Source organism: Notamacropus eugenii, chromosome 1, assembly GCF_028372415.1.
Source record: "Notamacropus eugenii isolate mMacEug1 chromosome 1, mMacEug1.pri_v2, whole genome shotgun sequence".
NCBI classification, from domain to species: domain Eukaryota; kingdom Metazoa; phylum Chordata; class Mammalia; order Diprotodontia; family Macropodidae; genus Notamacropus; species Notamacropus eugenii.
In genome coordinates, this window is record NC_092872.1 from 380,610,827 (window position 1) to 380,627,200 (window position 16,374).

At 39.2% G+C, this 16,374-nt stretch overlaps 1 protein-coding gene across 1 annotated transcript in view; it reads right to left on the bottom strand.

Annotated features, from left to right (window-relative positions):
* Positions 1 to 368: 368 nt before the first annotated feature.
* NMUR2 (neuromedin U receptor 2) overlaps positions 369 to 16,374 on the bottom strand; it is an 18,620-nt gene continuing 2,614 nt past the window's right edge. Inside the window, exons 2-4 of the mRNA XM_072641861.1 lie at positions 12,776 to 12,860; positions 10,603 to 10,728; positions 369 to 622 (exon numbers count right to left, since the gene is read on the bottom strand). Coding sequence (XP_072497962.1) covers positions 369 to 622; positions 10,603 to 10,728; positions 12,776 to 12,860 — 465 coding nt within the window. The remainder of the gene's footprint in view (positions 623 to 10,602; positions 10,729 to 12,775; positions 12,861 to 16,374) is intronic.

The window sequence follows — 16,374 nt, forward strand, 5'->3', positions numbered from 1 at the left end:
TGAACTGGGAGTGAGATTTTTGGCCAGGGGAGGTCATACCTTTTGTCCCTTTGAATCAAACAAATTTACAAGACTATCCCTGGCTATTGTTCACAACACAATGGTGACTAAAAAGAGAATGTTGATAGTTCCCTGCTGCCCACCCCTACTAAGGGATCAAACACACTACTTTATTAAAGAATAACCATCTTCTCATATAAAAAATAATGCTTTCTAAGGAGAAAGAAACAGGAAATCAAATGGAATCTCATGGCAAGTATTGAACTCCATAACACTAAGTTCCAAACTTTGTCAAGATCATGGCACCTGGGAATGCAGCTATTAAAAAGTCATAAACTTCATCATGTATCACCCTTTGGCAGTGAAGTTCAGAGGATGGTGGACAGATGTGAGCTACAGATTGCTGTACTGTGAGGAAATGTGGGGCTAGCATCTTCGTTCACAAGATGGCATTCCCGATGCAGGAAAGTGTCCTGCTGAGTAGGGGGCCTGCTTGGGGAATGCTTTGGGTACCAGTGTTTACACAAGGGGGAGATCACATGTAGGAAGGCTGCACGGAATCGATGGGAGAGCAGGTTGTAGATGATGGGGTTCACGGCAGAACTCAGATAGAAGAAAACACCTAGGGACATGGACAGAAAGAAGGAGGGAAGGAAAAGGAAAGGAAGGAGGGTAACTGTCAGGTTATCTCAGGAAAGTATTTTAATTTGATTCAACAACTATTCATAAAACATATATTATGTATAAGGCCTTATTTAGGGATCTTGGATCATGCAAAGATGAAAAGATAAAGTTCCTACCCTGAAAGAATTACAGTAAGAGTCAGAAAATTTGAGGTTAATCCCCACATTCTTTTTTTAAAGAAATTAATAAATTAATTTTTAGTTTTCAACATTCACTTCCATAAGATTTTGAGCATTAAATTTTCTCCTCTTCTGTCTCCTTCCCCCATCCCCAAGATGGCATGCAATCTGATATAGGCTCTATATAAACATTCATACTAAACATATTTTCACATTAGTCATTATGGAAAGAAGAATTAGAACCAGTGGGAGGAACCACAAGAAAGAAGAAACAAAACAAAACAGCAACAAAATAAGAGAGCAAATAGTATGCTTAAATATGCTTTCACAATCCATAGTTTTTTCTCTGGATGTGGATAGCATTTTCCATTGTGAGTCTTTTGGGGCTGTCTCAGATATCAAAGTTAGCCATTATACAATGTGGCTGTTAGCGTCCAAATATTCTCCTTTTTCTTCTCATTTAACTCAGAATGAGTTCATGTAAGTCTTTCCAGGTTTTTCTGAAATCTTCCTGCTCATCATTTCTCATAGCACAATAGTATTCCATTACATTCATATACCACAACTTGTTCAGCCATTTCCCAACTGATGGATATCCCCTCAATTTCCAATTATTTTGACACCACAAAAAGAGCTGCTACAAATATCTTTGTACCTGTGGATCCTTTTCCTGTTTTTAAGATCTCTTTGGGATACAGACCTAGAAGTGGTGTGTGAAAGGGTATGCATGGTTTTGTAGTCCTTTGGGCTGGCTGACTGGATCAATTCACAACTCCATCAATAATGATCCAATAGTTGTGTGATCTTGCCACTTCACCTGTTTAAATGTCAGTTTAAACTTTAGTTCCCTCATCTGTAAAATGGGGATAATAATCCTTGCATGATCTACCTCAGAAGGCTGCAGAAAGAACATGCTTTTAAAGTATTTGAGTACTAAATAAAGGTGAGCTATTATTACCACAATACTTCCAGGACCCATGATTTCATTGGGTGGGTCCTTTCTTCACTAATGCAGCTTGTAATGTTCATTTGTCCTAACAGAATATCTTGATAAGTAGTTATAGTCTAAAAGAGCTCCTCACCTCATGACTAGCTTTCTGAAGATGAGTGTCTCCTAAGGGTCAGGGTGTTCCTTAGATGACAGGCACCTGACTTATCATTGAACTTGGACTCAAAGTGTTTCAAGTTTAGAAGTAGCTACTAGGACTTTTGCCCCATTATCATAACATTGGAAAACCCAGGCTCCTTTTCAGGCTATAATGACACATCAGAGGAAGGTAGAAAAGAGGCAGTTACTGTTATGGAAGGATATGGAACATCATGGATGCTACTAAAATGAGTCTCTGACATCATCCATTCAGGAGTCATCCCCAATGGGGTAGGTTGCAACCTATCCACATCTGCCAAACTTGAGTCACTCATCTATTATTTAAAATTGTTGTTGGTCCATCATTTCAGTCATGTCGAACTCTTTGTAATCCCAGTTGGGGTTTTCTTGGCAAGGATACCAGAGCAGTTTGCCATTTTCTTCCCCAGATCATTTTACAGATGAGGAAACTGAGACAGTAAGACTAAGTGACTTCCCTAGGGTCACACAACTAGGAAGGTTCCAAGGCAGGATTTGAACTTAGGACTTTCTGACTCCATACCTGGTGCACTATCCACTGCACCACCTTGCTGCTCTATGCTATACGATGATAGATGTAGAGCAAGCTTACACAACCTGATGCCCACCAAAAGATTTCTGGTGGTCTGTGAAATTCTTTGGTGGGCTGCAGATTGTGCAAGTCTGATTTATTTTTTAATTAATTTATTTATTTAACTTTTAACATTCATTTTCACAGAATTTTGGGTTCCAAATTTTCTCCCCCCTTGTCCCCTCCCCCCACCCCAAAACACCGAGCATTCCAGTTGCCCCCATCACCAATCTGCTCTCTCTTCCATCATTCCTCTCTGCCCTCGTCTCCATCCTCTCCTCTGTCCTGTATGGCCAAATAACTTTCTATACCCCTTTACCTGTATTTCTTATTTCCTAGCAGCAAGAACAGTACTCGACAGTTCTTCTTAAAACTTTGAGTTCCAACTTCTTTTCCTCCCTCCTTCCTCACCCCCTCCCTTTGGAAGGCAAGCAATTCAATAGGCCAATCTGTGTAGTTTTGCAAATGACTTCCATAATAGTCGTGTTGTATAAGACTAACTATATTTCCCTCCATCCTATCCTGCCCCCAATTACTTCTATTCTCTCTTTTGATTCTGTCGACCTCAAGTTGCACCCTCCTCCCCATGCCCTCCCTTCCATCGTCCCCCCCACCCTATTTATCCTCTTATCCCCCACTTTCCTGTATTGTAAGATAGGTTTTCATACCAAAATGAGTGTGCATTTTATTCCTTCCTTTAGTGGAATGTGATGAGAGTAAACTTCATGTTTTTCTCTCACCTCCCCTCTTTTTCCCCAAACTAAAAAAGTCTTTTGCTTGCCTCTTTTATGAGAGATAATTTGCCCCATTCTATTTCTCCCTTTCTCCTCCCATATATTTCTCTCTCACTGCTTGATTTCATTTTTTTAAAGATATGATCCCATCCTCTTCAATTTACTCTGCACACTCTGTCTCTATGTGTGTGTGCGTGTGCATGTGTGTGTGTGTAATCCCACCCACTACCCAGATAGTGAATAGTTTCAAGAGTTACTAATATTGTCTTTCCATGTATGAATGTAAACAGTTCAACTTTTATAAGTCCCTTATGACTTCTCTTTGCTGTTTACCTTTTCATGCTTCTCTTGATTCTTGTGTTTGAAATTCAAATTTTCTTTTTAGCTCTGGTCTTTTCATCAAGAATGTTTGAAAGTCTTCTATTGCATTGAAAGACCAATTTTTCCCCTGAAATATTATACTCAGTTTTGCTGGGTAGGTGATTCTTGGTTTTAGTCCTAGTTCCTTTGACTTCTGGAATATCCTATTCCATGCCCTTCGATCCCTTAATGTAGAAGCTGCTAGATCTTGTGTTATCCTGATTGTATTTCCACAATACTTGAATTGTTTCTTTCTAGCTGCTTGCAATATTTTCTCCTTGACCTGGGAACTCTGGAATTTGGCCACAATATTCCTAGGAGTTTCTCTTTTTGGATCTTTTTCAGGTGGTGATCGGTGGATTCTTTCAATATTTATTTTGCCCTCTGGTTCTAGAATATTAGGGCAGTTTTCCTTGATAATTTCATGAAAGATGATGTCTAGGCTCTTTTTTTGATCATGGCTTTCAGGTAGTCCCATAATTTTTAAATTATCTCTCCTGGATCTATTTTCCAGGTCAGTTGTTTTTCCAATGAGATATTTCACATTATCTTCCATTTTTTCATTCTTTTGGTTTTGTTTTGTGATTTCTTGGTTTCTCATAAAGTCATTAGCCTCCATCTGTTCCATTCTAATTTTGAAAGAACTATTTTCTTCAGTGAGCTTTTGAATCTCCTTTTCCATTTGGCTAATTCTGCTTTTGAAAGCATTCTTCTCCTCATTGGCTTCTTGAACTTCCTTTGCCAATTGAGTTAGCCTATTTTTCAGGGTGTTATTTTCTTCAGCATTTTTTTGGGTCTCCTTTAGCAGGGTGCTGACCTGCTGTTCATACTTTGCTTGCATGTCTTTCATTGCTCTTCCCAGTTTTTCCTCCACCTGTCTAACATAATTTTCAAAATTTTCTGAGCTCTTTTTGAGCTTTTCCATGGTCTGATCCCATTGAGTGGGCTGGGATACAGAAGCCCTGACTTCCGTGTCTTTCCCTGATGGTGAGCACCACTCTTCCTCATCAGAAAGGAGGGGAGGAGAAACCTGTTCACCAAGAAAGTAACCCTCTATAGTCTTGGTTTTTTCCCCTTTTCTGGGCATTTTCCCAGTCAGTGACTTGACCTCTGAATATTCTCCTCACATCCACCTCACCTCCGGATCCTCCCAGCCAGCGCTTGGGGTCTGAGACTCAAATGCTGCTTCCCAGCCTCAGGGCTTTGGGCAGGGGCAGGGCTGCTATTCAGTGTGAGATCAAGTTCAGTTGCTCAGGTGGGGACAGGGCCGCCTCACAGGCTCAGTTCAGGGGGTTTATGCAGAGACCTTTAACAATAGATCTGGGCTCCTGCCTGCTTGGGGAGCCCTGGTCTGCTCCCACCTCTGCTGGTGCCTCCTGAGGGGGCCTGAGTCATGGGGGCTCCCCATTCCCCTCTCGACCTGCCGAAGAGACCCTCTCAGCGACCCTTGTCACCTATGGGTGGAGGGACCCATGCGGCTGCTGGAGATTCTGTCCCTGAAGCCTGCTCGGATCTGCTCCTCTTGGCGCTGGGTGGCCAACGCAGGGCTGGGCTCTGCTCTGCATCCGCAGCACGAAGAACCTTTTGCGAGAGGTTTTCAGGCTCTCTGGAACAGAAATCTCGTCCGGTCTGCTGTTCTGTCGCTTCTCCTGCTCCCGAATTTATTGGCAGCTCTTTTCTACAGATATTTCATGGGCTGTGGGTTCGGAGCTAGCGTATTTGTGTGTTTCTACTCTGCCATCTTGGCTCTGCTCCCACAAGTCTGATTTAGAGTTTCTTTTAAAGCGTCTAATCAGATCCTTGAATTGTGAGAAAATTGAGTCTTAGGGAAGTTAGGTAACTTGCCTAGAGTTACACATCTAGTAAACATCAAGACATATGTTCATCCTAGGGGATCTAATCCAGGTGCTAGAGGCCTCACTTTCTTTCTCCAGACATCATGTTGACACCAACAGAACAATATGACTGTCTCCCTGTCAAACCCCATTCTTGTTATCTGATTAATCCATCTTTCCTTTTTATCATGTAATTCTTTGATTTTTCCTGCTCTTCTTTGGACTTCCTCATTGGCTATTAGTTATACTCCAGTCAAACCCACCATGCACCTCTCCATTGTGATGCTCATTTTTAATTCTTCTGAGCAATTGTATTCTTTATTTCCTTGGCAATATAATAACCTATACTTGATAATAACTCAAAAACTTATGACATAGAACATGATTGAACATAGTAGAGATACAATGGGTAAAATGAGGATCAAGGTGGTCAAAACAATTTCAAATGAAAGGGTGAGGAGGATGTCAGGAAAGACTTCATGGAAGAAACATTTAGACTGCTTCTAGAAACATGGGTAGGGTTTTAACAAGTTGAGTGGGAACAGAAGGACATTCCAGGAACAGGGGAGTAGTTTGAGCAAAGACAGGAAGGTGGGTGGTTATGGGGGGAAGGGAAGAGCTTTCTAGCTTGCCTGCAGGACAGAGTATGTCACATGAGATAAAGTTGGAAGGGCGAAGTGGCCCTAGATTATGGACAGTTTTGAATACTAAGCTAGAGAATTTCTATGTTATGCCTTTGGCAATAGGAAGCCAATGAAAAGCTTTAGGCAGAGAAGTGCTATAATTGTTGTTTGTCCTTCCTTTAGAAAAGAAGCAGTGACATCATGGGTAATGTCTTGGCTTGCAAGTTAATTGGATTTAAGTGAGGCAGAGTTGCACAAAACCATCAGCCTCACTCTTTCAGAGTCCTGGGAAGGCCAGAAGAAAGCCAAATTCAGGACAACTGGTGATGGTATGTGATGCAGTGAATGACCTTGGCATCTTTGATGTCTAACTAAACTCTAAGCACACCATCAAGCCTGCTTGAGCTGCCTTCATGGCCTTTGGCCTTATTTGCCCATTCAGTCTTCATATGCTTGGGGTAGACACCCCCCTAACTCATCAACAGATTTGAGGCCTGTTGGTTACCCTCAAGTTGGTTTAGCCCATCCGCCAAGATGGTTTTACTGGGATGTGAATGCCTATGATATGAACTGGCTCATAAGGAGAATTAGTTTGGCATTGGAATCAATTATGGGGCTGAATTCTTGTGATCTTGCAGATAAAGGGCTAATTCATTGTACAAGACCCTAACTGAGATGACAAAATGATCTAATCAAAGCTACCAACCATGCACTTAGAGATCAAAAAGAAAGAGATGAAAGGGAGCCCCTTTAGGAAACTTTGACTTGAGTTTGTTGGCTCTGACTAGTGAAGCTCCTCTTTTTGATCTCCACTTAGTTAATTAAAGCACAAATTCCCAGGGTAGAAATAGAAAGTTAAGTTTTAGAAGAAGGGAGATATATGTCTCCCTCTTGTTGCATATATAGAAATTCTTCATTGGAAACTTCCATTTTCGGGGAATAAGTGGCTACAATTATCGCCCTATTGAGGTGCCCTGAAAAAAATTTAAGACAAAGGTACCTTTCCTTAACACTGCCTTGCTCTAGATGGTTCCATCCCATTCCTTACCATACTCTCTTCCCATGTGTAGAATAATAAAATTTGGAATCCCCTTTTCCAAGAGGAATTCCTTATAGGTGGAGAGATTCTTTACATGTTCCTGTTTGTGGATGATATTCTGATATCTTGAAACTAGAATATTAAAAGGTTTCCTCAGTGAGATTCATGATAACTCAAAAGAGATCAGTTGAAAAGCACACATAGGAAAAACTATAATTCAGACTGACTATTTTTTAGGTCTGAATATAGACTTGATTGACTAATCCTTTGAGTTAGTACAAAAGTAGGTATATCTGGGGCAGGCATTAGAGTTGGCAGTGAGTTATCCGTAGAATTAAATAGGTAGAAAGAAAGAAATGAACTGGAATACATTTGGAAAATGTGCACTGTTGTCAATAATTCCAAAAAGCTGCCTAGTACAAAAACCATCTTTTAAATAAATTATCCGATCCTACATTGTTGTCAATATTATAGCACAATAAAGTCCAATGAATCAAAGTTTTAAGTGAACCAAAGGAACTGGAGGAAAGTATGGTGAGGTGGAGAAAGGCTATATCAGTTCTAGTGATGACCTACCTATACAAAATGCATAGAGACCATACTTGAGGAAATGTATGTAATGGCTGGAGGGACTGGGAGGTGATCAGGAGAACCTCTGATCAGTTTAATGAGATTATACAATATGGACCTTTACTGGAAAGGCACTTCCCCTGGAGGTTGGCATGTGTCTTAGGCTCTCGCTAAGAGGATGTGGAACTCCTCTGGTCCCTAGTGACTGGGACTTGTTCTTGTTGGCTGATTGAGGTTTAGGAGTATGTATTATTTTAGAGGATCCACCTCTTCTCTTTGATCTCTAAGAGTGAATGATAAATGTCCATCTCATTTACCCTCTTTTCTTTTCCTGACCAGAAATTGAAATTCCAGACCAGAGTATAGAAAAAATGGGAAGGGGGGGGGAGGAGGTAATTTCTCCTTGAGCAGAAGCAGAAAATGATGACTTTTAGAAGTATAAAGTCAGCAGTTTGTTTTTGTCCAAGTTAGTTTGGAAAGGGACTTACTCAACTCCATAATCACTGGCTGTTTTCTTCTGGCTTTCTATTTTATTTTCTGAGCATAGGTCAGAGATTATTGGTCCTAACAATGAACTTTTCTAGCACTGGTAGGAAGGTTACCTTGTAAGTCATTCTGAGTTTGAAAGTTCTCATATCTGGGAGTTCCTGAGTTCAGTACTGGTCTCCCATAAGTATAGTTTTCTTAACAATACAATTCTTAGGAAGGGAATCCTTCACTAGGGATCAGCTTGGAGCTGAAGAATTAAAGCCACGCCATGAGGGATTAGGAGAAGAGGGAATTGGCAACACCACGTTATTATACAATATTATATTGAAATCCATGTCCCTTAATCTAATGAAATTGATTGGAAGACATTAAATTGACCAGCATTTCCTCTGATTAGTAGTCATTTTATGTATAGTAAGAAAAGGATTTAAATTAGCTATGTAGTGAGAGTAAGGAATGATCAAGGGTAAGCATGAGATGTAAATACACCTAGAGTAAGGTTCCTAGAACACTGGATAGATCCCCTGGGGAGAATCTATGGAAAAACTTTGATCAATACACAGGATAAGAATGCATTGATGAATTGTAAACTATGCTAATAGAAATAATGCCCATAATGATGAGAATCTAGATCATTAACATATTGAGGTCCAGGGTTTAGAGATGGAAGAGATATGAACAATTATTCTAATCTAATTTCTTCCTTTTATTTTACATATTACAAAAAATTAAAACAAAAACCCTGAAACCCAGGAGTAACTTTCCCAAAGTCACTTAGCTAGTAAGTGACAGAATTGGGACATAAATCTAGCCTCAAGCCTCTTATACCCCCATATATGGGCTTCCAGCCACAACACAATTATTGTCTTTCCAGGATCCAGTAAACTCATTATGAGTCAATACTATCAATGTGAGTTGTACTATGTCTATAGAACTTAGAGAAGAAAAATATTATAAAGACCATCTTATCTCCCTCATTTTACATAGATGGAAACTCAGACCTAGAGAGAGGAAGTAAATTTCAGATATATTAAAGGATTCTATTACTACTCCATTTCTTCTTTGACCTCAGAACAATTATTGTCTATCACAAGTTGGGATTACTCATGAATTTACTGTCTTATGTTATGTCTCAGACTTGTGTTCTTAGTTTAAGGTGGTTTAAGCAAGGTGAGGAGGATAGGTCTTAGAAAAGACTCATATAAATGTTTTACAAAAAGACAAAGTTTACTCTTTCAATTGCTTTCCCTAGCATTGAGTTTTCTCAGTTTCTCTGTATCTGATTCCCAAAGAGGCAGCATTTTAATTTTACAGTCTGATAGTCCAAAGTGATCATATCAACAGAAGCTGAAGTACCCCATCCCTGTGAGAGAGATGTTGACAGGCTTGTCAGTAGAAAATACACACAGATTCAGACTTGAGTCTTGCTCTCTGAAAGCCAGGTTTACCAGAAATAGGTGTGATTGCTCATTGCTATGAAGAATGGGTTCATAGACACAGAAAGCTGGAAGGATAGACCTCTACTGACTTGTTTGCCTAAGGTTAGGATTCTGCCAGGCCAATTAAAGGATTTTTCCTAAAGTTCTTTAGGCAAATCCTGTACCTCAAATTCCTTTGGACCAACCACCTTTGCCAAAAGTGTCTATACTCACACCAATCCTATCATCATAGACTGTATCTGTTGCTGAAAAGTGACAGGGAGAATGGGGAGATAGAGCACAAAGGCCACTAAAGAAAGAGTTGAGAAATTTGAATTCTACTCCCAGTTCTTCCACTAATTTGATATATGGTTTTGGCCAAGTCATTTAACACCTCTTGGTCTCAGGTTACTCATTAAATTGAGGGAATTGTGTTATGAACTAGAATGCATTCTCCTTGCAAGTCAGGATCATTTGTATATCCAGTGTCTAGCATAGTACCTGACATATAGTGATGTTTAATAAATGATTATTGATTGAAAAAATGTTCTAAGGTCTGTCCTAGTCCCGACATTCTATATTTTAAAGTCCCTATTAGCCTTTTTGTTCTCTATTCTAACTTAATGCTTCCATGTGGGCCCTACTCTTAAGCTATAGATTCTTCATGTAATGGCTACAAAGCATAATTCTAATAATGAACTTGAAGAATCTACCTCATATGTGGGTAAATATAATAGGTTTCTATCTTTTATTTCAGGAGTTCTTAACATTTTTTTGTGTTATGAACTCCTTTGGCAGTCTTATGAAGTCCATGGATCTCTTCTCAGCATAATATTTTTAAATTCATAAAATAAAAAAAATAAGATTACAAAGAAAACCAATTATATTGAAAATCAGTTATCAAAATATTAAAAAAAAAAGCCAAGTTTGTAGTTAGAAACCCATGTAGAATATCCAGAATCTAACATTCTAGGCAAGAAGAGGAGTTAGAGAAACAGCTGGACATATGACATGAATAATATTACTGAGCTTACCTGATATCACATGAATAAGGTTGAACACTGAAGCCAGAGATTCAGTCCATTCTTCCACAAAGCTAAAGAAGAGTCGGTCAACGTGGAATGGAGTCCAGCAGATAGCAAATACCAAGACCAAGATGACTGGAGTAGATGGATGAAAAGGAATTGGAAGAAGGTCAGATGAAATGATATGAAGAAAAAACAAAACAATCAAACACCTCCAGTCAACCCATTACATGAGATTCATGATTACTCATAAGAAATTGACCAATGGTTTATATCTGAGAGTTCTGTTCAGCTGGCATTCTATGTTGTGTTCTCCAAAGATCCCTCTAGCTCTGACATTCAGTTCTCAAAGGTCCCTTCTAGCACTGCAATTCTATGCTATGTGGCTCAGGAGAAGAAAGTGAGGCTGGTGGCATTGCACAGCCCTCCCTCACTCAAATCAAAGTCAACTGCAAGTCACGTCATCATCTTGATGTTGTGGTCCATTTCGAGAATGAAGGGCCAACACAACAACAACAGCTATATGGTCTGAGGCCCTTCTAATTGTAATAGTCTAGAATTTGAACATAGAGCAAATCACCTTTATGGACACTTTCATCACAAAATATTGTTGGAACATGTATTTTTATTAGATTCGCATTATATGCTTCTTTTTTTATCACTTGTTGTTTTTTCTTCTCTGATAATCCCTATGCCATTATAATTTTAAAATGTGTAAATCTGAACATAGAGACTGATGGAGAGATTGTAGAAAGCAATTTCATTCCTTATTTTTGACCCATAGTTCTTCATTCATTTATTTTCAAACTGATAAGATAAATATCTATTTCTTATTTGATGATAAAGAGCTTACAGTATTCATGACTTATAAGAACTTTGTGTAGAATCTCACTGTAATCAATACATAACAGCGTTCTGAAGAGCTCAAAAGACCTATATTTATACTCATGTATTTGTGATTAAAGGATGATACAGAAGTCCTGTGACATAATGCAGGTTAGCAGTCTTCCTGTTTTATATACTGAGAAACTGATGTATTGATTGTTTTTAAAATATTATTTTTTCAGGATTATAAGCAGATTATATATATATATATATACATATATATGATATATTGGTTTAATAACAATATTGTTATATTGGTCCTAAATGTGCCTCTCTGGAATTTTCACCTATTGCTACCAATTCTGACCTTCAGGGCCAAGCAGAATCAAGTCCAGTCCCTTTTGTAAGTAACATCCTTCAAAATATGCAGACAGCCAATCTGTCCCTACTAGGTCTTCAAGAGGCAAAATATATCCAGTTCTTTCAACAGGTACTTATATGGCACTAGGGTACTTAGGTGGCACAGTGGATAGAGTACCTACATGATTCAGTGGATAGAGCACCTAGGTGGTGCAGTGGATAGAGCACTCACTGGGTCTGGAGTTAGGAAGACTAATTCTCCTGAATCCAGTCTCCAGTCTCAGATACTTATCAACTGTGTGACCCTGGACAAATCACTTAACCCTGTTTGCCTCAGTTTCCTCATATGTAAAATTAACTGGAGAAGGAAATGACAAATCACTCCAGTATCTTTGTCAAGAAAATCCCAAATGGGGTCATGGAGAATTGGACACAACTGAACAACAAGATGGCAAAATATTGAAATCTATCGTCACTTCAGTCTTCCTTCTTTCATGTGTTCCTCTTCTTTTCAATATAATCAGCTAACCAATATATTTCTAATAATGTAGTGTTTAGCCTAGAGCCTGGAACACACAGTTCTTAATAAATGCTAGTTTACTGACTGGTCTTCCAGAATGTGAACACAACCCTCCAGATGAATTCTGATCAGGGAAGAGTAGAAGAGGAATATTATTGTTTTCTGCTGGACACCATGCCTCTCGTAATGCAGCCTAGGAATGCATTTACTCTTTTTTTAATTGGTGGGGAAGGGGCTACCATATAACCCTTTTTTTTTTAGTAGTCCACTGAAACCTTCACTGAATTTTTCAGAGGAAACATTGTCGAACAACATCTCCCCATAGTGGCTTTGGGAAGTTAATTTTTGTAGCCTGGGAATGAGACCTTGCATTTCTCTTTATTGAAAGATTCCCTCCTCACCCCTTGCCAGATATTTTCCCTCCTTTTCACATCCTCCTCTTTTACTTTTGCTTGGAGCAGAGGCCTGACAACTTACACAGCATCTTCGTGACTGATTTTCTGGAGGGTCTCTGAACATTTGCAGCCATTTCTTCAGCCTCAAGAGATTGGTCTCTCTGAAGCTGAAATGAAAACGTTAGGAAGAAATTAGAAAGGTGAGCATAATGTAGCGGGGTAGGGCAAGACCTGGACAGTCAAGCAGCAGATCCTTGTTCTAGGTAGCTTGGACCATTGGAAAGAGCATTGGTTTTGAAGTCAGAGGACCAGAGTTCCAACCAGAGTTGCCTATGATCTAAGGCAAGTTATTTAGCCTTTATGGGTCTCAGTTTCCCATCTATGAAATGAGGGAATTTGAAATCTCTATGAAATTGTATTGACAGATTGTCATATCCATTCCAGCTCTAAATCTATGACTGCATTATCATTTTTGGCATTAATATGTGCCATCTGGGCACCTTACTGTCAGGCTAAAGGCTGTGTCATTCCTGAACAGCATTACGGAACACTAGACCCAGAAGGGACCTCAAAACATAGACGATAGAGTATCAAAGACAGAAGGAATCAGACTTTAGAAATGATAATTAACATTCATATGGTTCTTGAAGTTTTACAAGGTATTTTACATTCACTATTTAACTGGTCCTCACAATGACCCTATAAGATTGCTTCTATATTATTATCCCCATTTTAGAGATGAGCAAGTTGAGGGTCTGGGGCATCTAGGTGGCATAGATAGAATACCAGGCTTGGAGTCAGGAAGAGTTGCCAGAGTTCAAATCTAGCCTCAGAAACTTCCTAGCTGGACAAGTTACTTAACCGTTTGCTTCTGTAAAATGAGCTTTAGAAGGAAATGGCGAAACACTCCAGTATCTTTGCCAAGAAAACCCCAAATGGAGTCATGGAGAGTCAGACACAACTGAAGTGAGTGAACAACAACAAAATTGGGGCTTAGAGAGACTGACTTATCCATACATAGTCATATACTGGGTAAATGTGTGTGTGTGGGGTAGGATTCAAATCCATGTCTCTCCTGATTCCATATCTAGGGTTTTTTTTTCCCATTCTACTGTATTGCCTTTAATTTTGGAATTTGAGGATCAAACGATAATAATTCTAAAAACACTTAGCATGTTGCCTGTTGCATAGCAAGCATTATATTAATTTTATCTATTATAATAACATTATAATAATAAGAGCCCCTTTTAACTCTGACACTCTAGGTCCTATGATTCCTTTGTCTCATCCATTTCAAATATTTTATGTTCTACTCTAAGGTTTCCACCTGACATTCTGGTTTTTAGGTTCTAAAATACCTTTCAGCTCTGACATTCCATGTTATTATTAGAGCGTGGAATACCACATCTAGAAGGGACCTTTGAACATGGAGTATAGGATGTCCAAGCTAAAAAAGGATCTTGATGTTCACATACTCTAAATCCTCACTTTATATAGGATAAAGATGAGGCTTGGATAGGAGACATGTCTTGGACAACATGAGTAAGGTATTTGCCTAGCAAGGCAAAAAATGAAAAACTTTGTGAAGTGATTTTATGTAATAAAAGAAAGTGGGACACAAAGTTTTATACAGTTGAAATAGTTGGCTTTTTTCAAAAGGGCAGGCACTGGGTAATGGTTCTAAGCTGTTACCACAAATGTATTCACAAAGCTCCATTCACAGCCAGTGCTAACACAGTCACTGGTCTTCAGGAGAGAATCTTGATAATCAGATGTCTTTCAACCAAGTAATTTCCGTGCTTTTTAAGAAAAAGGGATAGATGTGCTCTGGAGAAAGAACATAGCTAAGGTTAGATCCTAGCATTCAGCCAAGAAACATTCCAAATGAAACTCATTTTTAATACATTTCAAAGAAGACACATTCTTAATTCTTTGACACCCTTAGGAGGCAGATTTATATTAAAAAAAGTATGAATCAGACAGGCATCAAGAAACCCTAGGTTCCTATGCTAGCTCTGCCACTAATTCGCTGTGTAACTATGGCCAAATCAAATCCTCTCTGGGCCTCAGTTTCCTCATCTGTGAACTAAATATGAACTAGATGATCTCAAAGGTTTCTTCTAGCTCCGATATTCTTTGCCCTTTTGTTGTGGAAAGAGTCCTGTGTTTGGAGTCAAAGTTTGAATCTTTTCTCTGTGTGACCTTGAATAAGACATTTATTTTTCTCTGCTACAGAGGCAGCCACTCCAAAAAATTAGGCCTGAACCAGTTTTCGTTTCTCTAGGTCTCTTGTTTTCATGATCATTTTCTTTAATAACCTAGACATTGAGGAGAAGGGGATACTGAGGAGAGCAAACAAGTGCTTAGCTGTCTACCTCCTCCCTCAGGTGCCCTACCTTGACATTTGTTTTTCATCTGTAAAATGAGCTACTGTCAGTCAGTCATCAAACATGTATTGATTGAGTGCCTTCTATGTATCAGGCATTGTTCCAAGCATTGAATAATCTCTTGTTCAGCTTTAAATTTTTTATTCTGGTTTTCTAAAATTATACCTACTGCACGGCAGGCACTGTGCTGTGCACATGGGGGTACAAAAGGAGGAAAAAGACAGAGAACACCTTCTGTGTTGTCTGTTGAAAGAATGTTCAGTTCTCACATTTTGTGATTGTCTCATTCTCTAACCCCTAGAATGGGCAATTCTGCAGCCCAGGACAAGTAATGATAATATTAATAGTAAGCATTTATGTGGTACTACCGTATGCTAGGCATACCTCTCTACAAAATTATTGTTGCAACAACTCATTTTACAGTAAGTTGAGGAAATTGAAGCAGAAAGAGATTAAATGACTTCCTGAGGGTCTCACAGCTAGTAAGTATCTGAGCCTAGATTTGAACTCAGTTTAGATCTTGACTGCAGGCCTAGCATTATTCACTTCATCACCTTGCTGCCAAGTAGCAAGAAAATGACCTTCACATGAGAGTGGGGTGGGGCAGCACAGATCTTCACTTGAAGTAAATCACCCATAGTAGAAACCCCCAAGGATTATGTGATAACGTTGCTGGCAAGTTGGACCTTAGAAAAGAAATAGGGTGGGGCTAGATTAGGGGTGTGGAAATAAGTATTTATTTTCTAGTGCTAAACACACAGTTGCCACACAGAGCCAAAGCAAGAGACAGAGACAGACAAACACAGCAACAGAGACTGAAACAAATACCCCCCCCCCCCCCCCCCCCACAGTTGTTTTTCCTCTTGAAAGAGTACAAATGCATCCAGCTACCCTCTGAGTCCCAGGCTACTCCCATCTCCAGGCAGCTGGGGTCTAGAAGAGTAGACTTGAAGTCAGGGTGACCTGAGGGCAAATCCTGCTTCAGATGCTAGCTTGGTGACTCAGGGCAAGTTACTGAACATCTTAAGTCTCTGTAAAATGGGGATAATAATAGCATCCACCTCACAGGGTTGTGAGGACAAAGGAGATAATAGAAAGTGCTTTGCAAACTTGAAAATGGTTCATAAATGCTGCTAGCTTTTGAGATTAGTTCTAGGACTAAAAATAAAAAAAAAAAACACCTGTTAGTCATTTGGGAATGTACCCTCCTCTTAAAAAAAGTTCAACAAACACTTCTTAAGTATTTAAACCATGAAAGGCCTTATGCTTGTTGTTATGGATATAAAGGAGAAAG